This window comes from Rhincodon typus, chromosome 5 (assembly GCF_021869965.1).
Source record: "Rhincodon typus isolate 14 chromosome 5, sRhiTyp1.1, whole genome shotgun sequence".
Classification (NCBI taxonomy): domain Eukaryota; kingdom Metazoa; phylum Chordata; class Chondrichthyes; order Orectolobiformes; family Rhincodontidae; genus Rhincodon; species Rhincodon typus.
The window spans coordinates 83,915,878-83,943,325 of record NC_063336.1 but is presented as its reverse complement, the minus strand read 5'-3'; the positions used below and the strand labels follow the sequence as shown (position 1 = coordinate 83,943,325).

The 27,448-nt window shown below is 40.7% G+C and overlaps 1 protein-coding gene across 1 annotated transcript in view; it reads left to right on the top strand.

The window, feature by feature from the left end:
* strn (striatin, calmodulin binding protein) overlaps positions 1 to 27,448 on the top strand; it is a 126,075-nt gene that overhangs the window by 95,203 nt on the left and 3,424 nt on the right. Inside the window, exons 11-17 of the mRNA XM_048596436.1 lie at positions 2,505 to 2,680; positions 7,530 to 7,577; positions 7,687 to 7,808; positions 9,061 to 9,228; positions 11,538 to 11,675; positions 19,141 to 19,245; positions 24,938 to 25,024. Coding sequence (XP_048452393.1) covers positions 2,505 to 2,680; positions 7,530 to 7,577; positions 7,687 to 7,808; positions 9,061 to 9,228; positions 11,538 to 11,675; positions 19,141 to 19,245; positions 24,938 to 25,024 — 844 coding nt within the window. The remainder of the gene's footprint in view (positions 1 to 2,504; positions 2,681 to 7,529; positions 7,578 to 7,686; positions 7,809 to 9,060; positions 9,229 to 11,537; positions 11,676 to 19,140; positions 19,246 to 24,937; positions 25,025 to 27,448) is intronic.

Below are 27,448 nucleotides of genomic sequence, written 5' to 3'. Positions count from 1 at the left end.
GAAAGGTAGGATCAGAGAGACCTTGTGCATGTCTGCCAGTCTCTTAAGGTAAAAGGATAAGTAGATAAAGAGTTTTAAGAAGTGTGGGATACTTGTCTTTATTAGCTGAGGCATGTAGCTTAAGAGCAGGGAGGTTATGCTGGAACTGTATAAGCCGTTAGTTAGGCCAAAGCAAGAATATTGCGTGCATTTCTGGAATCTGCAATACAGGAGGGAAGTGATTGCACTGGAAAGGGTGCAGAGGCGATTTATCAGGATGTTGCCTGGGTTGGAGAGTTTTAGTTATGAAGAGAGATCAGATAGACTGAGGTAGTTTTCCCTGGAAAAGAGGGGACCGAGGGGGACATGATTCAGATGTATAAAATTGAGGGGCATAGACAGAAAAAGGATTTACCTCTTGGTGGAGGGATCAGTGACCAGGGATGTAGATTCAAGGCAAGGGGTAGGATGTTTGGAGGGAATGTGAGGAAAAGGTTTTTCACCCAGACAGAGGTAGGAATCTGGAACTCATTGCCTGTAAGAGTGGGAAAGACGCAAACCCTCATAACATCTAAGAAGTATTTAGACGTACGCTTGCAATGCAAAGGCATAACAATGTTGTGGGCTAAGTACTGGAAACTGGGACTAGAGTAAGTTTTCAACTGGTGCAGACTCAGTGGGCCAAATGGCCTTTCACTGTGCTGTAGACCTGACTGCTGATTTGTATAAAATTGTTCAGCTGGCATACAACAACACAATAACAACGCAATAAGGCAAATTTGAAATACAATAATCATTTTGATGGACTTAATGCCTGTTGTTCATTCACAACAGTTCTGTGAATTCCCTCCTCTAATCAACATAATCAGAAACCGGTAAATTGACCATTCATTACAGTAGGCAAAAAAGTCCATTCTCATGAGGAATTTTGATAGAAGAAGGAAGGACAAACTGTTCCCTGTGGCAGGTAGGTCAATATCAGTGGTCATAGATTCAAGGCAATAGGCATAAGAACTGTAAGAGAAAATGTGAATTTCGTTCAGGGAGTTATGATGAGTTATGGATTTCAGTAAAGCGTTTGATAAGGTTTCCCATGGTAGGCTATTGCAGAAAATACGGAGGCATGGGATTGAGGGTGATTTAGCGGTTTGGATCAGAAATTGGCTAGCTGTAAGAAGACAGAGGGTGGTGGTTGATGGGAAATGTTCATCCTGGAGTTCAGTTACTAGTGGTGTACCTCAAGGATCTGTTTTGGGGCCACTGCTGTTTGTCATTTTTATAAATGACCTGGATGAGGGCGTAGAAGGATGGGTTAGTAAATTTTCGGATGACACCAAAGTCGGTGGAGTTGTGGATTGTGCGGAAGGATGTTGCAGGTTACAGAGGGACATAGATAAGCTGCAGAGCTGGGCTGAGAGGTGGCAAATGGAGTTTAATGCGGAAAAGTGTGAGGTGATTCACTTTGGAAGGAGTAACAGGAATACAGAATACTGGGCTAATGGTAAGATTCTTGGTAGTGTGGATGAGCAGAGAGATCTCGGTGTCCATGTGCATAGATCCCTGAAAGTTGCCACCCAGGTTGATGGGGTTGTTAAGAAGGCGTACGGTGTGTTAGGTTTTATTGGTAGAGGGATTGAGTTTCGGAGCCATGAGGTCATGTTGCAGCTGTACAAAACTCTGGTGCGGCTGCACTTGGAGTATTGCGTACAGTTCTGGTCACCGCACTATAGGAAGGATGTGGAAGCATTGGAAAGGGTGCAGAGGAGATTTACCAGGATGTTGCTTGGTATGGAGGGAAGGTCTTATGAGGAAAGGCTGAGGGACTTGAGGCTGTTTTCGTTAGAGAGAAGAAGGTTAAGAGGTGACTTAATAGAGACATACAAGATGATCAGAGGACTAGATAGGGTGGACAGTGGGAGCCTTTTTCCTCGGATGGTGGTGGCTAGCACGAGGGGACATAGCTTTAAATTGAGGGGTGATAGATATAGGACAGATGTCAGAGGTAGGTTCTTTACTCCAAGAGTAGTAAGGGCGTGGAATGCCCTGCCTGCAAAAGTAGTAGACTCGCCAACTTTAAGGGCCTTTAAATGGTCATTGGATAAACTTGATAATGGAATAGTTTAGGTTAGATGGGCTTCAGATTGGTTTTCACAGGTCGGTGCAACATCGAGGGCCGAAGGGCCTGTACTGTGCTGTAATGTTCTATGTTCTATGTTCTATGATCTGCAGTGAACTGCCTGAAAAGCTGGTGCAAACAAATTCAGTAATAACTGTCTTAAAACAAAATAGAGATCAAGTTGTAAAGGAACAAATTACAGAGCTAGGAGTAAGAAACAGTAGACTGAAACTAATTGTATAGCTCTTTCAAAATAATGGTCTGAATATCCTCCTCCTGTGCTGAATGATTCAATTACATTCTAAAGAAATGTTGTGATTAAAGGGAAAATCCTAATTAATTCAGTCTTTAGGAGCTTTGACAAAATTTTCTTATTCGCTATTTCCTGAAATATTTTGGGCTTTCACAGATCACTAATAATAAGGATGCATTAAGGAAGACTTGGAATCCTAAATTCACGTTACGGAGCCACTTTGATGGAATAAGAGGCTTGGCATTTCATCCAGTTGAACCTGTTTTGGTAACTGCCTCAGAAGATCACACTGTGAAGTTGTGGAATTTACAAAAGACTGCTCCAGCAAAGAAGTAAGTATGATGAAGAACAACAGTACATTCTTCACAGAACTGTTATGGTAAAGAAGGAGGCCTTTCAACCCATCAAGTCTGCTCTGGTTATTAGCATTATAACTTAGGCCATAGCACCATAAGACATAGGAACAGGAGTAGGCTGTTCATTCCCTACAGCCTGCTCCACCATTCAATAAGATTGTGGCTGGTGCAACATTCCTCAGGTCCACTTTCCTGCATTTTCCTTGTAACCCTTGATTCCCCTACAGATCAAGAATCTATCTCTCTCAGCCTTAAATATACATCAGGGCTCTGTCCCCGCAGCTCTCTGTGGCAAGGAATTCCAAAGACACTCAAGCCTCTAAGAGAAGAAATTCCTCCTCATCTCAGTCTTAAATTAGCACTCCTTTATTATGAGACTATGCCCTCTGGTCCTAGACTGTCCCATAAGGGGAGACATCCTCTCAGCATTTACCCTGTCAAGCTCCTCAAGAACCCTATATGCTTCAATGAGATCACCTCACATTATTAACTCCAGTGAGTAGAGTCCCAACCTATTTAGCCTTGTCTCATGATATAATCCCTCCATATCAGGGATCATCCTAGTGAACCTTCTTTGAACTGCCTTTGATGAAATGATATCTTTCCTTCAATGAGGGGACCAAACGGGTCTCAGACTCCAGATGTCTCTACAGCACCTTGAACAGTTACATTAAGACTTTCCTACTCTTGTACTCAAATCCCCCTAAAAAATAAGGGCCAACATTCCATGAGCCTTCCTGATAACCTGTTGCACCTGTTTGCTAGCTTTGTGTTTCACGTACAGGTACCCCCAAGTCCCATTGTGTTGCAGCTTTCTGAAGTTTTTCTGCATTTAAATAAGTCTTTTCTTTGATACTTCCTCCCAAAATGAACAATTTCACATTTTCCCACATTATACTCCATTTGCTAACGTTTTGCCCACCCTTCTAACCTATCAATATCTCTCTATAAACAGTTTATATCCCTCTCGCTACCTGTCTTTCCAGCTATTTTTATGTCATCTGCAAATTTTGCTAGAGTATGTTCACTTCCTTCATCTAAGTGATCATTACTATATATTGTAAACAGGTGTGGCCCCAACACTGATCCCTGGAATCCCCACTGGTCACGGGTCATCAACCACTTATCCCCACTTGCTGTTTTCTGCCCATTAGCCAATTCTGTATCCATGCCAATGTACTGCTTCCAACGTTGTGGGCTCTTATGACTTAACCTTTTGTGAGGTATCTTTTTGAATCCCATCTGAAAGTCCAAATGCAACACATCTACTGGATCCCTCTATCCATACTGGTTGAGACTTTCTCGAAAAACTAATAAACTAGTCAGTAATTTAGATACAATTTCCCTTTAATGGAGCCACACTGACTGTGCTTGATTAGGTTATGATTTTCTAAATGTTCTCCTATTGTTTTTTTAATTGCTTCCAATGTTTCTCCAACAATAGATGTTAGACTAATTGGCCTATAGTTACCCATTTTTTGCCCATCTCTCTTTTTGAATAGGAGTGTCACATTGGCAGTTTTCCAATCCTCTGATGCTTTTCTAGAATCCAACAACTTTTGGAAAGTTACAACCAGTGCCAAACTCTTGCCTTTTCCCCGTAACCCTGCACATTGTTTCTATTTAAATAAACCCACCTCCAATGTCTCAGTTGAATCTTCCATCATACTTCCAGGAACTGAATTCCACATCCTAACTAATCTGTGCGAAAAAGCTTTTTTTCCTCATACCACATTTGTTTCTATTACCTCATATGTGTGTCCCCTTATTGTCAATCAATTTGAGAGTGGGAACAGTTTCTCCCTATCCATTAGGTCCAGATCCCTCATGATTTTGAAAACATCCATCAAATCTCCTCCTCTTCTCTCCAAGAGAAATAGTCACAACTTCTCCAATCTTTTGTCAGAACTGAACTGTCTTGTCATCAGAACACTTCTCCAAAACCTGGTGGATGCCAGTAGTTACAACATTTAAAAGACATTTGAATAAACACATGAATAGGAAAGGTTTGGAGGGATATGGGCCGAATGTAGGCAAGTGGGACTAGTTTATTTTGGGAACATGGTCAGCGTGAACTAGTTGGACAGAAAGGTCCTTGCTGTACGGATCTCTGACTATAACCTCTCCTGCTAACTCTCCAGTCCCTTCACATCCTTCCTATTACCCAGAACTGTGTGCAATACCTCAGCTAAGTTCTAACTAGTGTCTTATAAAAGGCCATGGGAGTAGTGTAGATAGTAGGTTATTTTGGCAATAGAGACTTGATGGGCCAAAGGGCCTCTTCTGTACTGGATAATTCTACGATTCTCTATGAATCAAAGTCCAGCATAACGTCCCTGCTCTTGTATTCTATGCTACCTACTTATGAAGACTAGAATACTGTATGCTTTATTGACAGTTCTCTCTACCTGTGGTGCCACCTTTAATGACTTATGGACACATACATCCAGGTTTCTCTTGTGTGCACCCTTCTTAATATTATCTGATATGCAAAGAGTTCAAAACTTGCATTAATCTGGATGTATTTCAATTACTTCTTTCAGAACTATTCGTAAATAATCCATACCTTCCATTGTTCAAACAAAACATTCAGATTGTTGTCATAAATAAATTTAATTCAAAGTTAGAGTCCAGAAGATCAAGACACCCAGTAGGGATTGAGAAAGAGAACAAAAAAAATTGTTCAAAAAGATAAATTTTCACAATCCTTAACACAGGAGCATAGGAACAGGAGTAGGCCATTCTGCTGATTTGAACCTGCTCTTCCATTTAATATGATCATGACTGATGGAACGTTTCAATATCTTTTACTCAGTTTAAGGTGCTGAAGAGTTGGGGAATGTGATCCAGTGTACGTGATTGTGTAAACTCCTTGATGTGCCACCTATCATTGGTTGAAGAGTTGGAATGGCAGAGGGTGTGAACTGGACATGGTGCTGGAAGAGAATAGTGGGGTACAGTGAAGAAATGTTATGTAAAGATTTGTCAGTGAGCAGAAGGATTTTGAAAACTGTTAATTAAGTGTCAGGAAGCCAGTGAAGACAATGAAGGATAGGGGTGATGGGTAAAATGCCCTGGAATGGAAAAAGATGGCACGTTTCACTCCTTGACATTGTAGTTCCACAGCGTGAAATTCCTTGTATTTTTGCTTTGTTTTTTAATTCATTCATGAGATGTGGTCATTGCTGATTAGGCCTATATTTAGTAGCCATCCCTGATTGTCCCAGAGAGCAATTAAAAATCAACCACTTGCTGTGTATTTGGAGTCACATGTAGACCAGACTAGGTAAGGAAGATTTCCTTTACTAAAGGACATTGGTAAACCAGATGGGTTTTTACAGCATTTTTTAAAATTCAAATTTCACCACCTGCCATGTAGGATATCAAGTAAATGTCCCCATATATATGTAGAGTTTTGAAATAGCTGGTTGGCTTAACTGGAAAAGGCACTGCTTTTTAGAAACTGTTCAGAATTGGATCTTCGGTCCTGGTTTGAGAATCATTCATCAGGCAGAAAATGATATTGCACCTACATGGGAACTCAACTATCACTATTAGGTCTCTCCACAGTGTGAGGCAGTAATTTCTATGTACGTCAGTGGAACTTTCTTATAATTTGACACATATAAAGAAAGACCCAGAGGAATGTTGCAGAAAGTAATCGACATGAAAAAGAATAAAAAGGATGAGGTAAAGCAGAAACTGATGAGTAAGGCAGAGTTTGAAATGAGTTGATTTGTAATGGATTTTGGCATTTTTTTTAGGAGAACAGAGCTCTGGATTTGTTGAATGATCTGGAGGACGGAGTTCAGCAAGTTCGTGGGCGAGTGCTGGAGATTCTGTGGATAATGGTCAGGTCAAGTGGGATGGAAGTGGTCTTTTTTAGGTTGTGTTCTCAATGTGTTGTGATGCTACTTGAAAAAATGTACGTCTTTGTAAAGACCTGTTTTTTATGTAATTTTTGATCATGGAAAATGGACTATTTTAAAAAACAAAGGATTGTGGGAGAGATTGCACTTGTAAAAGTAAGTTACCAGCACATTCTCTTAAATGCTGTTAACACTTGTTTATTCAACCAGTAGGGTAAGTTTAGTTGCCGACGAACTGGTATCAGTGGGTGTGTGTAAGGTGACGTTCAGCCAGCAATAAGTAGCTTATTGGTCTGTGGAGTGGTGACCCAGTTGTTGATGACAAATAGCTTCTGCCTGCCAACAACTATGTGATTGACTCCCAGTAGCTGACCGGCTTGTGGGTGTGAACAATATAGTCAGAAGCTTTTAGATCTCTGAAAGGAAAGATGGTGTTCTCTGTACAATAAAAACAAATCTAAAGGCTGAAAAAAGCTAATGTATTTCCCTTGCCTGTTGCCGTAAGCTGTTGCTTTTAATCATTGTCAGAGACTCTAAAAATTGTGAACCAGTCATTTTGTGACTCCTGCAAACAAGTTGAAGTATGTAGAGAAGGAAGATTGAGGAGCAGTTTTGTCTTTTGCAATTTTGCAGAATTTATACCACAAAGCTAGAAGTAAGTTCTACTTGGGGCAATATTTTTAAAAGCCTAAAAATTGTGAAGAGGTGAATGATTGAGGCTCTTGGAAATCAGATGAGACCATGATTTAAATGTTGAGAAGGAGGAAGGTTGTATGGGAGAGAATATTTGAAGCCTGAAAACAAAGAGAATACAATGAGTTCTGTTGTATTACTGACTTGAGGCTAAGGTTCGTATATTTTATCTCAGAAAAGTGCATCAGGGCTTCTCCTTTAGTTTACCCTTACAAAACACAACTGAGAACACAACAGTTATCTGTCTTGTTCTAATTCCACAGGAGTACTTCATTGGATGTAGAACCCATATATACGTTCAGAGCTCACAGGTAAGCCTAAGTTACCTTTTCCATGTAATGCAAAGTGTGCTGTGCTCAAAATATATAGGAATCGAGAGAGATTTACATTTGTGGTTTTTGTTTCCTTTGTTTTGGATAGAGGCCCAGTACTATGTGTTGTGATGAGCACTAATGGCGAGCAATGTTTCAGTGGAGGTACTGATGGGTTAATCCAGTGCTGGAATGCTCCCAATCCTAACATTGATCCTTACGATTCATATGGTGCGTACGTTTACATTGTTTATCAGCTGTTGTAATAATTAATTTGAAAAGTTAATTTTGAAGCAAACAATGAGTTTTGAATGAAATCCTGAAGTTTGCTTGCAGAATTACTTGTAGTTTAGTACTGTCATAATTCAATCAAATATATCGCAGGAGCAGTAGTAAACCGTTCAATTCCTCGAGTCTGTTTTGCCAATCGAGACCAGTGCTAAAGATGAGTGATCTCTGATTTAAAATTGAATTAGCTGCAAAGGATTTTCATGGAGAATTTTCCATTCTTCCATCTCCCCATAAAAAAAAGTGACCTGGATTTTCTGAGATATGGCAATATTGCACAGGAGATATTTGAGTCATGATACCCAGAGTGGGACAGAGTATATAACATTTTTCTTTTTTTAAAAAATGGGGTTTTGGGCTGGTAAATGGTAAAAAGGAATATGAAAAGCTGTCTCAACGTATCTGCCTTTTCAGCAGTAATTATCTGTAACACCTAAGCTTTCTTCTACCATCTATCAATTCTCCCAATCAGGTGAATAATCTACCTTTTCAGATATTTCTAATCCACCTGTTTAGACGTGTTATGACACACATCTGGACCAGGTATGACTTGAACCCTGCCCTTCTGGTCTGGAGTTACGGACATTACCACTGTGCCACAAGAGCTCCCTAAACTTGCCTTCCATTCCATTAGGTTTAATTTTAGTTAACTGTCTCTAATGTGCAACCTTACTCAGTGTGTTCAGAAATAAACTACATCCATTGACATTCTCCCATATGTTATGCACAGTTGTCTGTCATGTTTGCCTAAACATCTACGCTTAAATAATTTATTAAGCAGAGTTCTTTGGGAAATCCACACCTGAGTAGTGTGAAAAGGTAGAATGTACATGCATAGATTTCTTTCTTTGACTGGTTTATTTGGTTTTATAATTCTTTGCTGTCGCTTCTCACTTTTGCAACTTATGGCTCAAGCTTTGCAGATTTGTTACAAAACTTCTAATCATCACAAAAACACAGTGCCCTTCTTTTGTCTTTTAATTGTCTTTCATATAATAACCTAGCCTGCTGTATCCAGATTTGGTTTATGTATACTTATTATAATGATGTCTGGAAATCTCTTAAACAAAGTCAGGCAGAATATGCTGTGGAATAAGATACAGGTTCAGAGGGTCATACAAGGGAAAAATCAGTGAGGCAAAACCTGATGGTATGAGTTTGTTCTAGTCTGTACTAAAAAGTTGTTTGTTTGCAGATCCATCTGTGCTACGAGGTGCTTTGGAAGGTCACAGTGATGCAGTTTGGGGTTTGGTGTACAGTGCAACACATCAACGTTTACTGTCATGTTCAGCTGATGGTACTCTACGGCTGTGGAACGCCACTGAAATAGCACCCTCGCTTTGCATAATTAATGAAAACCGAGGTATGCGCTGAATTTGCCTCTCGGATTCATCTTGTACTCAGCTCATTAGTTTCTTATGGTGTTGAGTTGAGAGCAAGTGTCTTTGAGGGAAGCGAGATTGGAGAGGAGATGGTTAAACTGAGATGCTTGGATCTAATTTGGCCTGTGTTATGAAGTCATGCATCGTCTTTATTTTTCCATTGTAAATTCCTGTGCCTACATTTCCAATGAAAACTAAAGATTTATTGCCAGCTCCCACGCTGGTGAAGGGTGTAATTATAATGTGACAAGTTTAAGTAAGCAGTTTTGATCAATGATGTAGGCATAGGAGTCATGTAATGGAAAATGCTGTCAAGAAATGCATGCAGGCATTCTTTCATTCATATAATTAAATATCAATAGTTAACAAAATCATTTGTATTTCTATTCATTCTTTGAATATTGTGATCAAGTAATATTTTTATCATGAGCATTGGTGCAGTTTCAATTTTCAGCTATTTTGTTTAACAAAAGTACTTTACAGTTTCAGATTCAATCTGATTAACATAGATGGTCTTGTGTTGCATGTACTGTAAATTTGGTTGAATCTAAACTCCAGTGGGGAGTCTCTCTGTCTTCACCCCAAGTCTCAAGGGCATGCATTGGAAATTAAGCCTCTCTTGCCCATGAATTTTCATCCATCAAACTTATTTTGAAACAATGCTCAAAATGCATCAGATCAGCAGGCAAATTTACCCCTTCCCACACACACTCATACACATAGCCCCTTCAGTCACTCAGCCACCCCCCCCACCCCAAACACGTACACGCCCACACACCATAACACCCAGGTATAGACTACTGAAATAATTAATTCCATGCAAATGATTGTGAAATCTCTTAACTTAAAGCTTCACAGGTTCAGAAGCTAGTTTTAGGGAAAAATACTGGTGGGTGCTGATGTAATGATAACACTGTCAACTGTTAAATTTAAATTTGAGATTTAGCTCTGAGATGCAGTTAAAAATCCATAGTAACTATCAAATTAATATTTCCAGCTTTCTACACGTGATAGAAATACATTAGTTGGCACCTCATAACAAAAACAAAGACAGAATCCCCCTTGTCGTCACATATCACCCCACTAACCTCCATATCCAACATTTCATTCTCTACCACCTGCAATCCGACCCCACAACCAAAGGTATATTTCCCTCCCCACCCCTTATCTGCCTTTTGTAGGGACCACTCTCTCCATGACTCCCTCATCCACTCCACATTCCCCACTAACCCCACCACCTCCAGCACCTTTCCCTGCAACCGCAGGAAGTGCTACGCCTGCCCCTACACCTCCCCCCGACCTCCATTCAAGGCACCAAACAAACCTTTCACGTCAGACAGAGGTTCATCTGCACATCCATCAATGTAGTCTATTGCATCCGCTGTTCCCGATGTGGCCTCCTCTACATCGGTGAGACCAAGCGGAGGCTTGGAGACCGCTTCTTAGAGCATCTGCGCTCTGTCCATGACAAACAACAACGCCTTCTGGTTGCGAACCATTTCAACTCCCCTTCCCACTCCCTGGGCGACATGTCCATCCTGGGCCTCCTGCAGTGTCACAGTGACGCCACCCGGAAACTGGAGGAGCAGCACCTCATATTCCGCCTTGGGAGCCTACAACCCAGTGGTCTCAATGTGGACTCTACTAGTTTCAAAATCTCCCCAACCCCATCCTCAAACATCCCTCTCACCCCCGCCTCCTTGACCTGACACAACCTGTCCATCTTCTCTCCCACCTTTCCACTCCTCCCACTCACTAACCAATTCCCACCACTGCCTACCTGCACACACCTATCACCATCTCACCCTCCTTCCTCAGCCCCTCCCCTCCTCTCTATTTATTTCCCAGCTCCCTTCCCCCCCCCACCAACTTCTTAAGAAGGGTCCTGACCCAAAACATCAGCTTTCCTACTCCCCTGATGTTGCCTGGCCTGCTGTGTTCCTCCAGCTCCACACTGTGTTTAGAGGGGCTTTTTGGTGTGCAGAATTGTATTTTGAAAACTTTGGTTGATAACTTATGCCTGTTGTCATGTGCCAATTTAAATACTGCACTGTCTAGGAAATTAATATTTTCCTTGTGTGTTGTGAGTTGGAATGAAAAAGAAACCCCAGAAAATCAAAAGTAGAGCTCCCAAAATCAAAATGTAGCCCTTGAGAAAACTATCTACATTTGTGTCTCATTAGAATTTCTTATCACTGCATATTTTAACAAATACAAATGCAGACTTCTGTTTATAGGTGAAAGATGCTAATTATTGTACAACATAGATGATTTTATTTTCCTCCTGCAGAGTCTGGAATCCCTACCTCTGTTGACGTAGTCTGCAGCGATCCTTCTCATTTGGTGTCCTCTTTTGTGAATGGGCAGACGAGCATTTTTGACATGGAGACATGTCAGCGATTCCTCACCTTTGAATCCAATACTGATGGTACGTTTTTTGGAATAAGCAATATAGATGGTGAATGGGAAAATATTTGGCAGATTGAGTATGATATGGGAAAATATGAACTTGTCTACTCTGACAGGAAGAATAGGAAAGCAGCATTTTACTTAAACAATGGTGTTGCCAAACTCTGCTGTAAAATGAGATCTGGTTATTTCTAGGACAAATCATAAAATGTTGGTGCAGCAAATGAATAGGAAGGCAAATAGGATATTGTGTTTATTGGGGAAATAGAGTATAAAACTAGGGGGGGAAAGAATCAAAGAACTCTGGATGCTGGAGATCAGAAACAAAATCAGAAATTGCTGGGAAAATCTCAGCAGGGCAGGCAACATCTGCGGCAGAGAAAGCGTTAACATTTCCAGTCCAATGACCCTTCTTCAGAACTGATTGTAGCTAGGAAAAGATTGGTATATATGCTAGAGCAGAGAGTTGGAGTAATGACATGGGAGAAGGTGTCCAATCCCTCATTCAGTCTGTTCCCGCCTACAGCCTTGATTCTTCTGATGCCTTACATCAGTTTCAGAATTTCCAGTTTGTGGGCTTCAGGCGCCACCTCTTTATCATGGACATGCAATCCCTTCACACGTCCATCCCTATTAGAATGGTCTCAGGGCTCTTTACTTTCTTCCTGGGAGAAAAAAGGGCCTGAACTGTCCCTCTCCTCCACCTGGCCTCACTTTGAACAAGTTCTCCTTTAACTCCTCCCACTTTCTTCAGGTCAAAGGAATGGCCATGGGTATCCACATAGGCCCCAGTTATGCCAGTCTGTTTGTGTGGTATGTGGAACATTCCTTGTTTCAGTCCTACTCTGGCCCCCATGCACAATTGTTTCTTCAGTACATCAATGACCTTGTCAGTACTGCTTCCCTCTTTCATCCAGAATTGGAAAAAATTCATCAATTTCACTTCCAATTTTCATCCCACTCTCACCTTTACCTGGTCCATGTCTGACTCCTCCCTTCCTCTCCTTGACGTCTCGTTCCATTTCTGGGGATATGCTGGCTACCAATATCCACTACAAACACTCCAACTCCCACATTTACCTTGACTGTACATCGTCACATCCTGCTTCCTGTAAAGACTGTTCCATTCTTCCAGTTCCTCCATCTCTGTCACGTCAGTTCCAATGGTGCCAACTCCAACAAGGAGACCTCTCAAATGTCCACCTCCTTCCTCAACGTGGGTTCCCCACCACTGTGGTTGACAGGGCCCTCAGCTATGTCCAACCGATTTTCCACACATCAACCCTCACCCCTCTTTTCCTTCCGACAACAGGAATTTTTGCAATAATTATACGCTGTATTGCTGAGACTGTATCTTCAGTACTATGTAAAGTTTCGGTTTCTTAATTTAAGAAGGTTATAATTGCATTGGAGGTAATGCAGAGAAGGCAAACTCAACTGCTTCCTGGAATGAAGGGCATTACTTTATGAGGAACATTGAGCAGGTTGTTGGTGTTTAAAATAATGAGACACGGTCTTGACGAATTGTGTGCTGAAAGGATGTTTCCCTTCAAGGTGAGACTAGAATTTGGTGGCCAAGTTTAACAGTAAAGGGACTTCCATTTAAGACTGAGATGAGAAGATATTTTGTTCTCGCGGAGGATCATTAGTCTGTTAGATTCACTTTCCAGAGAGCACTGGAGGTGGTTTCATTGAATATATTTAAGGCTAAGTTAGATGCATTCTTGGCTCACAAGGCAGTCAAAGAAAGTAGGGGCAAACAGGAAAATAGAGGTCACAATCAGATTAGTTATCATCTTATCACATGCCAGGACAGGCCTGAAAGGCTAAATGCTCTGCTCCTCCAAAGCAGCATTACAGGCCATATTAAGGTGATTATAAAACAGTCAGTGCTTATGGCTAATTCTGGGGACAATATTATGTGACTTGTAAGCTTTTGCGTAATTTGAATGATCACTTAGATTACACCTGAGATGCTGCTTTCTTTCCCGGTGAAACCTAAACTTCTACTGTTGACTAATAAATGGAAATTTTTTGAATACAAATGTAATTTGGAGGGGGAGGGCAGCTAATTTCATTTGCTTACCATATCTGTGTTTAACAGCAATAAGTTCATGTTCTGCCTGTCTTACGGCGAGGAGGTCAAACCCTTTCTGATAATTGAAACTGAAACAGCCAGAGAAGCTCACCTAGCCTCGTAATCTGTTAAAGGAAATGGGAAAAATGGTATAATCTGCCTTTCACTTCCCAATCTGTTACAAAGGAGAGGTTAAATGAAATAATTCCCTGATACTCACTTTAAAAGCAATAAGTAACAATTTATTTAACTAACTCCATCAGTGAATAAATTAACAGACCTACTAACAAACCAAACAATTCCCCCTTAACTACTAACTATTCTCAAACAGAACAAAATTCTAATGGTATGCTGTTCCAATAAATTCAAGTCCCATTTATATAAACCAAAGTAATAAGAAAAATAAAGTAAAACTTAGACTGTCAAAACTACAGTCAGGATGTGTCTTCCGAAATGTTCCCTGCCTTTTTCGCTATTCTTCAGTCAGGAATTCCTTCTTCGTCGAATTCTTGTGTCAGGAATATTAGCCAAGAATGCCGTGGTATCATCTGGCTGGCGCTTAACCAGAGAGCTTAAAAGATTTTTGTGAGAGCCAGAGTTTTACAATGGTGGTTCGCTCTAACGCTTATATACCCTTAATGACCTGTCAATTTTCTTATAATAGGATTGGTCCTAGGTTGTCAACACCATCAGATTTAAATTTAATTGGGTTTTGGTTTCTAGGGCCTGGTTTGACTAGATTGGCTGATATTCAAGCTGGTTGCCTTAACATCAAAACAAGCCTAGGTTACCAACCACACAGCCAATTGATACATATGTTTCAATTTTCAGAACTGTGTGCATTTTTAGCTGCTTACAGACATTTTTATTCATCTCCCAGCTTAGAAAAGCACATCACCTCTTAGAGACCACACACTTTCCCCCCTATCATTTTTACAAACAAATTCTAACGTCCTACCTTCTAATTCACAAGTACTCTACCCAACTTCGCAACATCTGTGCTTGAATGGATTGATGCTTTAAGTTACTGAAATGTTGATTTCAGGGCCACAGTGGCACAATAGTTCAACACTTTTTATCTCCAATACTACCGTATCAATCTATCCCACACCCGAATTTGTTTTCTGACTGCAAGTATTCCACTGTGAAATCTAGCTACCAGGTCTCATTCGAGCTACCAGTGGGCATAGCCCACACTGTATTAAAAATAAACTGTGTTGTATCATAGGATTGGGGTCATTCAGGCCAAAGAGGCCATGGTGATGTTTACCCTTCACATGGGCAAGTAGCCTTAAGAATTTTTTTTACACTTTCTTTCATCCACCCTTCCAATGTAATGTTACACTGTAAGTGTATATTATAGCCATAATTCTTTCTGAGTAAACGAAAACAGAAATTGTCAGAGAAACTCAGCAGGTCTGGCAGCATCTGTGGGGAGAAAGCCGAGTTAATGTTTTGAGTCCCGTGACCCTTCATGAGAACATTTCTTCCTCATTGATTAAAGTTCCCCTTGTTCTCTTTTGTAAATCTTAATAATCTGTCACAATCTGTCTCTATGACTCTCCTCCTAGACCTTTAAGTCCAATGGTGCCTGCTCCTCGGCACTGACCTTCCAAAAGTGCCTGCTCCTTCAGCATTGTTTGTGCACTGTGTGGTGTGTGAATAACTCTGAGACACAGGGCCTCTCCCAGTCTGTGAAATTAAGGGGGTCTTCATTTGTCTGTCACTGTTTACATCTAGTTGACTGGACCATTCATGAGGGAGTTACCAGCTTGTGTAAACATGCAGAAGCTGCCTTCCTCTTGCACATGTGGATTTGTCCAGCTCTGGGTAATGAGAAAAATGAATATTCTGGAGAAAGCTGGTCTCTGATATTATGCTGTCCAATTGAAAATGGACAGTAGAAGTTATTTTTTACCAGATTGCCTTCCTTGCCTGAATGTGCTGTCAGTGAGGACGAGATTGTGTGGTATAACCTGTTAGGGTTAACATTGAGGAGTATAGTAGGGGAGATGGAAGCTAGCCCATCTACACAGGTTCCAAGAGAGGGAAATGAGGCTGCAGAGCTTGTCCAGGGTTTGAACTCCCTATCTCTGTCAAGATGACCCTTTGCTGGAAGCTGGTGACCTTAGGCAAGGGCAGGTACTTTCGGCGGACATGGGTGTCAATGCCTTGTCCCTAGTTGCCCCTTCAGGAGGTGCTGGTGAACTGCCATCTTGAACCGCTGCACTCTGTGAGGGTAACATTGTCCGCTGTAAAGGCTGACTGACTGACTCAGGCAATTCACCAAAATTGATGGTGTTGTGGACCATGAAGAAGATTATCTCAGAGTACAACGGGACCTTGATCAGATGAGCTGAGAAGTGGCAGTTGGAGTTTAAATAAATGTGAGGTGTTGCATTTTGGTGAGGCAAACCATGGCAGGACTTATACACTTAGTGGTAGGGCCCTGGGGAGTGTAGTCGAACAAAAAGACCTTGGGGTGAAGGTTATTAGTTCCTTGAAAGTGGAGCCATGGGTAGACAGGGTGGTGAAGAAGGCATTTGGTACGCTTGCCTTTATTGGTCAGTGTATTGAGTGTAGGAGTTGGGATGTCATGTTGCCGCTGTACAGGACTTTGGTTAGACCACTTTTGGAATACTGCATTCAATTCTGGTTTCCCTGCTGTAGGCAAGACGTTAGAACATAGAACAATACAGCACAGTACAGGTCCTTCGGCCCACGATTTTGTGCCGACCTATTATCCTACTAAGCTCAATCTACCCTGCATACCCTACATTTTACTATCCTCTATGTGCCTATCCAAGAGTCGCTTAAAAGTCTCTACCACTGCCGGGAGTGCATTCCACACGCCCACCACTCTCTGTGAAGAGCCTCCCTCTGACATCTCCCCTATACCTTCCACCAATCACCTTAAAATTATGTCCCTTCGTAATAGTCATTTCCACCCTAGGAAAAAGTCTCTATCCACTCTATCTATGCCTGTCATCATCTTGTACACCTCTATCAAGTCACCTCTCATCCTTCTTCGCTCCAATGAAAAAAGCCCTAGCTCCCTCAACCTTTCCTCATAAGACCTGCCCTCCAGTCCAGGCAGCATCCTGGTAAATCTCCTCTGCACCCTCTCTAAAGCTTCCACATTTTTCCTATAATGAGGTGACCAGAACTGAACACAATATTCCAAGAGTGGTCTAACCAGAGTCTTATAGAGCTGCAGCATAACCTCATGGCTCTTAAACTCAATTCCCCTGCCAATGAAAGCCAACACACCATATGCCTTCTTTACAAATTAGGCAATTTGTTGTTAAATTTGAAAATGTATAGAAAACATTTTCCAGGATGTTGCTGGGGTTGTAGGGTTTGAGCGATAGGCAGAGGCTGAGAAGGCTGGGGCTGTTTTCCCTGGAACATCAGAAGCTGAGGGGTGACCTTATAGAGGTTTATAAAATCATGAGGGGCATGGATAGGGTAAATAGTCTATGTCCTTTTCCCAGGGGAGGGGAGTTAAAAACTAGAGGGCATAAGTTTAAGGTGAGATGAGAAGATACAAAAGGTACCTGAGGGGCAACTTTTTCATGCAAAGAATGCTGTGTGTATGGCACAAACTGCCAGAGGAAGCGGTGGAGGCTGGTACAATTACATCATGTTATAAGGCATCTGGATGAGTACATGATTAGGAAGGGCTTAGAGGATATGGGCCAAATGCTGGCAAATGGGACTAGATTAATTTGGGATATCTGGTGGGCTTGGATAAATTGGATCGAAGGATCTGTTTCCATGCTGTACACCTCTATGACTCTACTTGTAGAAATTAAAATTAGCTAGAAACACTCAAGCTTCTATCTACCCTATCCCAGTCATTTATCTTTTTATATAGTTCCATCCTATCTCCTTGAAATATACAATCTAATCAAAATTGCTTGCACATTTGTGACTAGGAGACATTCTTGATCATTCTGGCACAAGTTAGGGAATGGTGAGTTAGTTTTTCTGTGTTGTATTTGAGCTGAGTGTTTAGTGTTGACATCAGATCCTGAAATGGGAAAATGTCCATACTCGAGCTCTAGTTCCAGATTTAGAAAAATAATTTGAAACACAAATGTCTATAATTACGATCTATGGATTAGGTCAAACAGAATTTTAGCTGCCTCCAGGGAACAGTTTGGAGATGGTGAGATTGGACTAGACATGGTACTCCACATTTTGAAAGGCTATTGATGCTTAGTGTTTAGCTCACATATCATGAACAGCTGGAAAAGTTGCTTGTGTCACAAGTCATGAATCCTTTGGTCACATCCAAACAATCCTTCGAAATAAGTCCTTTTGTCCTGCAATTTATGCCTTTGGGAAGCCACTTAATTTTATAGTGAGCTCTATCAGTGGTAGGACTAATTCTTAAGTCCTCTTTGGTTACGTTACAATCACGTTCGTGGAAAGATCCTATCATCTTATTTTTGATTGTGGACTGAAACAGGAAAAGAACTGGTTTAAAAACCAAGGATTGTTGAAAGATTGCAGCATTTTTTTTTAAAAGCAAGTAACATGACATGGATTGTAAGTGATTTTTGCACAGCTTCTTGTTCAAGCAGTAGTAGAAGTCTGGTTTGTAGATGAGCTGGAGCGAAAAGAGTTCGTACACATGAAGTTTTGGCTAGCAACAAATAGTTGTGGACTAATGATCAGTTATTGGTGATAAAGGCATTTTGCCTGACAACAGTTATGTGATTGACTTCCAGGTAGCTGAACGGCTTTGGAATGTGAATGGTTTTGCAGAAGCCATAGGACCCTTGGATGAAAAGGAGCTGTTTTTGCTCTGCAGTCAAAAGCATTCTCAAGCCTGAAGATGGCCAGTTTATTTCCCCTTTCCAGTTGCTTTAGTCTGACACTTTTAATTGATGGCAAAAGCCTTTGTAAAAAGGAACCAGTTACCCTTTTTTTCCAGTCTGTGTCTGTCTGTATATGTGTGTAGAGCAGGGAGTTTAAAAATAATTTAAAGTTTTAATGGGTAGAGTTATATGCCAACAGGTCAGATTGTTTACCTATAGCTGGAGTCTATTTATTTGTAATAAATAGTCATTTTTGTTAAATATAGAAACCTGGCCTGTGCTTTGTCAATCAGGACCTAAAAGACAGGCAAATTGGGGAATTCTGTGTTCTTCTTAAAAATCTTTAACTTTTGTGACAACTCTGGGAAAGGAGGCCTTGATTTCCAGAGTGCCACCCCAATGAGGAGTAACAATCCATCTAAGAGAAATATCTCTGTATGAAATAATATAAATTTTATTTACGACTTTTTATTTTTATTTCATTTTACGACTTCAAAATTTAAAATGAACTAATGATTATCTAGGTTCTTATTTCAATGTCACAAGTGCATAATATTCTTCCCCTCTGTTTGCCTATACAGCTTCTTCTACATGTCAGATTAATAAGGTCATTAGTCATCCTACACTTCCGGTTACTATCACAGCCCATGAGGACCGACACATAAAATTTTTTGACAATAACACAGGTAGGAAAATATTTATTTCTTCAGTGTATTGTGATGTTGATTGTTGAGACTTGCATCTTTTGAATTGTCCAAATTTTGTCTCCTGTGTTAAGCATGCCATTAACAGTAGAGACTTCAGTCACCTCCCTCATCTGTCCATTCCCCTCTCCTTTGTTCCTTTTCTTCAAAATTTACATTGTGCACATCCACTTCAGCGCTCTATCTTTATATGGGTATATTACTCATCTCAGGAGTGTCATTTAGGGAGGAGCTTTTCCACAAGGTTAAGTGTATCAAGTGGAAAAGCTTCAGAAATGTTCTTTACAAAGAATATTTCCAGTATATTCCTGGCTTTCAAAGACATTTGGCTGAGAGAGGGACAAGACTGGCATCTTTACATTCTGGAATTTAAATGTTTCAGGCAAGACAGAGAGGGATGTAAAAGAGGTGGGAAGTTGTGTTACTGATCAGGGAGAATATCACAGCTGTACTGAGGAAGACATCTTGGAGGGCTCATCCACTGAAGCCATTTGGGTAGAGCTCAGGAATCACTTTAGGGTTGTACTACAGGCCTCCCAATAGCCAACAGGAGATAGAGGAACCGATAAGTGGACAGGTTATGGAAAAAGATTTTTTTAAAATGTAATTACGGTAGGTAATTTTAACTTCCCTTGTATTGACTGGGACTCCCTTAGTGCAAGGGGCTGGGATGGGAACAGAATTTGTTAGATACGTCCTGGAGAGTTTTTTTGTTTTGAAGCAATATGTAAATAATCCAACTAGGGAAGGGGCCACTGGACCTGGTATTGGGGAATGAACCTGGCCAGGTGATCGAAGTTTTCAGTGGGGGAGCATTTTGAGAATAATGACCATAATTCCATAAGTTTTAAGTTACTTTTGGATAAGTGAAAGAGTAGTTCTCAGGTAAAGATACTAAACTAGGGAAGGCTAACTACCACAATATTAATCAGGAATTGGGGAATGTAGATTTTGGGCAGCCATGTAACATATTCTTTGCATCAGTATTCACAAAGGAGAAGGGCACAGCAGATGGTGAGTCTAAAGAGTCTGTTGATATTCTAGAGCATGTTGATATTTTTTAAAAAAGTGTTTTGAAAACCATTAAAGTAGACAAGTTCCCAGGGCCACATGGGATCTTTCTCAGAATACCGAGGGACGAAATTGCCGGGAACTTGCACAAAATTTTTGTGTCCTCTTCAGTCATAAGAGAGGTCCCAGAGTACTGCAGAATAGCCAACATTGTTCCTTTCGTTTTTGAAGGGGGACAGGGAAAATCCGGGAAATTACAGACCAGTGAACTTTTCATCAGTGGTAGGGAAATTATTGGATAAAATTTTTAGGGATAGAATTTAATCTCATTTAGAAAAATATGGATATATTAGCAATAGGCAGCATGGCTCTGTGTCTGACAAACTTGATTGCAATTTTTAAGAAAGTGACAGAAATGATTGAGGGCAGGATGGTCGATGTTGTTAGTGTGGACTTTAGCAAGCCCTTTGACAATGTCCTTTATGGCGGCTGAAGTCACATGGCATCTGTGGTGAGCTGGTAAGATGGATACGACCTAGCTTGGTCATAGAAGGCAGAGAGTAGTGGTGGAAGGGTGTTTTTCTGACTGGAGATTGTAGCCAGTGGTGTTCTGCAAGGATCAGTATTGGAACCCCTGTTGTTTGTAATATATATATAAATGATTTGGAGCAGAATATAGGTGGTCTGATTAGTAAGTTTACAGATGACACAAAGACTGGGGGAGCTGTGGATTGTAAGGAGGATTGCCAGAGGATACAGCAAGATATACATAGACTGGAGACTTGGGTAGAGAAATGGCAGATGGAATTTAATCTGGACAAATGCAAGGTATTACATTTTGGAATGTCTGACGCAGGAGGAAAGTATACCTTGAATGGCAGAATCTTTAGAAGTATTAACGTACAGTGGGATCGAGGCATCAGGTCTACAGTTTCCTGAAAGTGGCAAAGCGATCGAATTAAGTGATCAAGAAAACATATGGCATGCTTGCAGTCATCAGTCAGGCCATAGTGTCTAAAATTGGCAAGTCACGTTACAGCTGTATAAAACTTTAGTTAGGCCATGTTTGGAATATTATGTACAGTTCAGGTCACCACACTGCCCAGAAGGATATGGAGGCTTTGGAGAAGATACAGAAAAGGTTTACCAGGATGCTACCGGGTGTGGAAGGTATTATGTGTAAGGAGAGCTTGAACAGACTTGATTTGTTTTCCCTTGAATGTCAGAGGCTGGAGTGCCAACCTGATGGAAGTTTACAAAATTAAGAGAGGCATGGATAGAATGGAGAGTTCTATAGTCTTGGAGTCTTTATCCCAGAATAGAAACGTCACTTACTGGCGGACATAGGTTTAAATTAAAAAGAGGAAAGTTTAAAGGAAATGTGAGAGGTAAGTTTTTTTTTTACAGAGGGTGGGAAGTGCCTGAAATGCACTGCCAAAGAAGTTGGGAGAAGCATATATGGTAGCAACGTTTAAGAGGCATCTTGACCGATGCATGAATAGTCAGGGAATAAAGGGATATTGACTGTGTGAAGGCAAAGGTTTTTAGTTTAGAAAGGTGTCATGTTGGTACACTGCTGGTGGGCTGGAGGGCCCGTTCCCTTGCTGTATTCTTATTTGTTCTTTGATTTGTCCTTCTCATGTAGACTGACAAATAGATGGGGTTTCTTTCATGACAGCCTTAATCAAAACAGTAAACGTAGGAAGGGGATCCAAGGCCAAAAGTACTGCGGTTGGCAGTTGTCTCTGCCTCAATGCTGAGCAGCACCTGCTACGTAGCCCAATGCTGATGTGATGGTTGCCAGCGGAGAGTATTTTTCAAAGGCAACAGACTTTGTCCTATCTGATACGTGGTCAAGAGCAATACCTATGAAAATATTCAGGAATAACTGGCATTGAGGATAGTGTTTCAGAACCATTAGAGATGTAAGGAAATTGGCTTAAAGCAGACAGCTGCAGTTGAACAGCAAATATATAAAAACATGCATGTTGTGATGACTATATGTGCAGTTAGTTATCAGTTTATTGGTTAGATCAACAAATGAGTTGACACTTGATAACATTAGTTATCTAATGTCCTGTCAGCCAAGCGCATCTGTGACTTTTGACTGCCTCATCATTCACCTTGTAGATGCACAGCATTCTGGATTTTCTAGGGATACTAAACCTGTAGTTTCACAAATTTGTGAATGCCGTCTCATCCAGGGACAGAGGTTTTAAAAAGTTATTCACATTTGTCACTGATATTAAAACATATTATCATTCATAAACAAAAACAGAAATTGCTGGTAAAGTTCAGCAGGTCTGGCAGCACCTGTGGAGAGAAAGCAGAGTTAACATTTTGGAACCAGTGACCTTTCCTTACTGGACCTGAAATGCTAACTCTACTTTCGCAACACAGATGCTGCCAGACCTGCTAAGCTTTTCCAGCAATTTCTGTTTTTGTTTCTGATTTACAGCATCTGCAGTTCTTTCGGTTTTTATATTATCATTTCATATGTGAGAGAACTCCTATTGACTATAGAAGAGTTGTGAAGAAAATAAAAGTTGATTGTATAGTCCAGACGGAACACTAGGGATCAAAATCAGTCATTTCTGAATTAACCTCTGGTTTGCAAAAATGAACAGCATTTTCTGGTGACCTGTTGCAGTTTCCTGATAAGCGTTGCTGGTGGCAGACAGAACACAAAGTACTTTTTAAATTAAAAAGAATTAAAAAGAAATAAGTATTGATTAAAAGGAATTTGGCTACATATAGACAGAAAGAGTTTTATGTTCATCCATGTGGTGCATGGGAATACCATCACACTCTTGGCTTTCCTACTTATTGTATCCTGGATGGAAATTCTAGAACCAACTAACATGAGACTGTATCTACATAACAAAGACTGCAGTGCTTCAAGAAGTTGGCTCAGAATTACCATCTTGAATTAGGGAAGAGCAAAGAATGGTGACTGTGGGGGCTGCTCATGGCTGAAGGTAACATAAAATGGTTGACTGTGGTGTTAGTTAACATAAGATGGCTGAAGAGAATTGTTAGTTGAACACAGCAGTTTCCCCAATCAGAATCGTGGTTTTCGTGCAGATGGCAACCAGATAAGACAAGGATGTGCCTCATGGAAAGAGCAAAGAAATGTAGACATCAGACATTTTTGATAAGGGAAGCTTGGATGGAAGCCTTCCAGCTAGCTAATTTAAAACTTGATATTTAGTATGGAAAGAAGGAGAGAAACTGGACTAACAATTGAGACCCTTTAGGCAATCATCAGTCTGTTTCTGTGTATATGCAAATGTTCATACCATAATCATTTTGGCTTTGGTATTAAACATCAGGAAGTTTAAATAAATTCCTGTAGGCAATTGACTCTAAGCACAGAGACCATCTTGATAAGGAGTACCCATGGAAAAATCTAGATATGTGCCTAGTACTAACTAGTCCAAAGTTTGTTATTTAGTAAAGTGTAGGGAAAAAGACTGATCCCACCATAGTCAAAGACATTGTAAGTAATTGCCATTACATATTATACATGTAAATATACTGAAATTAAAAGTGCAACTAACAAACTAATGTTAAGGAATTTAGTTGAAGTCCTTAATGGCTCTAGATAGTAAAGAGAAACCCCCATCCCGCCAGTACGGGGAACTGAAGGACAAATGGGTGTAAACACCAAGGATCGGATGACATGCAACAAATGGTATAAACAGCCTCATGAAAGAACACCATGAAACATAGCATTGTAAGGGTGCAATTGCAAAACATTACTTATTTTCCTGAGGTCATTTTGACTAAATAATTGCAACTTCACAAGGTTACAAACAGCACCCACTATGTACGATGCAGCTGGCAAATGTCTGGGGAGGAGCATAATGGTCAGAAGGGATTTGGCAAGCACCGACATGAGTGTTGTATGTAATCATTGTAATGCGACAAGTATAAATATCCTGTACTTTATTGGGAGAGTTAGTGTCTTGGAGTCTGTCTTCAGAGACCTCTCTCATGCTGCATTGGTAAGGAGCTCCAAATAAAGATCAATTTGTGCTGCTGAGCACGGCATTCAAGACTCCTCTTTGAAATCTGTCCCCAACACTGACCTTGCTAGGGAGATATATATCTGATGAATAAATTAAATGAAACTTTTCATGACTTCTGAAAATTTTACAACAAATGGCTGAATTGATTACTTTTGAAATCAGCTCTCTATAAGGTGAATTAAATATAAGAACTATTTTATATTTGTCAAGATCCCTGAGACAGCAACTACTGTACATGAACTTGCTGCAATAGTTTTGGCTGAGGGAGAATTTTTTTTTCCCAGCATACAGGGAAAGCAGCCTGCTCCTCTGAATACTGCCACAGAAATGTTTACACCCATTGAATCAGGAGCTGGAAGCTTGCTTTAACGTGCTATCCTAAAATTGATACTCATAAAAGTGTAGAGTCATTAGCTATTTATTGCACTGAATTATTAGCCTAAATGATGTATTTAAATCTTCATTAGGATATTAGAATCTAAAGAGATATAAGGAAGTTGGCTTACAATAGACAGCTGCAGTTATATCAGCTATATAAAAAACGTCTGTAGATTCACTGGATTAAGTAGCCTGATTGTCTCCACTGTAACTCCCATCATAGCATTCTAATACACCAATCTTTTTATTTCCAGGAAAAGTTCTTCATTCAATGGTAGCCCATTTGGATGCTGTCACAAGTTTAGCTGTAGATCCAAATGGCTTGTATTTGATGTCTGGCAGTAAGTACCTACTTGAAATACATTAATTTGGATACTGTCAAAGGAACGTAGCATGGGTAGGCCATTCAGCTTCACCATTCCATACAATAATCCACTTGAGTCCATTTTTCCCATCCTATCTCCATGTCTGTTTATGTAATTAGCGTTTAGAAATCCATAAATCTCTGCTTTAAACTTATTGAGTTACTAAGTTTCCACACCCCATGGGGTGGAGATTTCCAAACATTCACAACTCCTGAGCAAAACAAAAATCTCATCTTTGTCGTAAGTGGCTTCCCCTTTAGTTTGAAATTATGTCCCCATTTCTAGATTCCTCAACCAAAGGAAACATCTTTCTGCATCTATCCTTTCAGTATCCTGTAGATTTCACCTCTCATTCTTTGAAACTCTGAGAATAAAGTCCAGTTTACTCATTCTCTCTCTCTCCATAAGACAGTCCTGTCATCCCGAGCACATATCTGGTGATCTTCACTGCACTCCGTGACAATAATATCTTTCCTGAGATAATGGGACCAAAACTGCTGAAACTCCAGGTGCTTTCTAACTGAGGTTCTATAGAGCTGAAGTAAGACTTCACTACTCCTGCACTCTGATTGTCTTGCACCAGAGGCAAACATCTGATTAGCCTTCCTAATAGTTTGTAGTACCAGCGTTAGTCTTCATTAATTTATTGACGAGGACCCCCAGGTTCTTTTGTACATCTATGGTTTCTAACCTCTTACAATTTAACAAATACTCTGCACTTCAGTTCCAACTACCAAAATGCTAACCTCATATTCTTCCATGCTGTATTCCATTTGCCATGTTCTTACTTATTCATTTAAGCCTGCCTAAATCCTCGTGAAGCCACTTTCACCGTCCTCTCAGCACACATTCCCACCTAGCTTTGTTGTCATCTGCAAACTTGGAAGTAGCGCATTTAGCCTCCGTGTCCAAATCATTGATATATATTGGGAACAGCTGGGGCCAAGTACTGATCTTTGCCATATTCCTTTAGTCATAGCCAACAACACAAGAATTACCCATTTATTCCTACTCTTTTTAACCTGTTAACCAACCCTAATCCATGTTAGTACATTATCTCCTATCCAATGTGCTTTTAATTTTGCTAACTAAGCTCCTATGGGACACTTTATTAAAAGTCTTCTGCAAGTTCATGATTATGATGTCCTTTGACTCCCCTTTATCAATTCTGTTTGTGATATCTTCAAAAAAAAATCTGTGTTCATCAAACACTATTTCCATGTCATAAATCGATGCTGACTGTGCCCAATCCGATCATTATTATCTAAGTGTCCGTTTATCTCATCCTTAATAATAGATTCTAGTATTTTCCATCCTGTTGATGTAAAGCTACCAGGTCTGTAATTCCTTGTTTTCTCTCTTCCTCCAACCTTAAATAGTGAAGTTATATTTACTACATCCCAATCTGCAGGAATCATTCCAGTATTTGTAGAATTTTTGAGGATGATCACCATGCCGTCCACTATTGCCACCTCTACTCTTTTAACACTCTGGATGTTCGATATCACCTAGCAGCGACTTATCAACCTTCAGTCACAATTTTTCCAACACAAACATCACACTGTACTAATTTGCCTCAATTCCTCATTTTCCCTAGTTCTCCCCATAAACACTTAATTTCTTACTCATCTGCCTCCATGCCTCTCCACACACTTCCTCCTGCACCTAACGCAAAATCTCCTTAATTCATCCATATGCATGCCCTCACTCCCCTGCACATCCACACTCTATCTGATTCACTCACTCTTTCGTAACCCCTCTCCCTCAATGTTTCACTTCCTCACTAATAGTACACTAGTACACTGTCTCTATTTGTACCTCTCCACCCCCTCCCTCCTGCACTCTGCCCCTTGCAACTCCCTCTGTCTCTCTTTCCCCAACACCCACTCATGCTCTCTTCCACATTCATTCACACTCTCTCCCCTCCCACCCGACCTGCTCCCTTTACCCCCTCAGCCCTTGCTCACGTGCCCTTGCCCTCACCTTCCCCACCATTCTCTCTGCAGCTCTTTAGGGGGGGTTGGTGCATTTGTCAGAAAGAGTGAGTCTCATCGCCCCCTGATCTGTTCCTCCAATTGGAGCCTTTTTCTTTGACCTGTTTGGGTGAGTCACTTCCACCCCGAACCTGCTTCCTGATTGAATGCCAGTTTACTTGCTAAGTTGATGCCAACTCCCATACCCAACAATTACTGCCATCAGCCCAACAGGCATCATATCTCTTGCAGTCTCCTGTAATCGTTCCCTCTGTCCAAGCTTTGGGCTAAATGGTGGGAGGGACATTCAAACTACTTACTGCTCCTCCAATTAGAGGACATTTCTGTTCCTAGCAGCAGTAAAGAAGGGAGTAGAATGGCCTCTGGTCTGAGGAGTAGCTCCTTGGAAAACTTTCCATTTGTACTT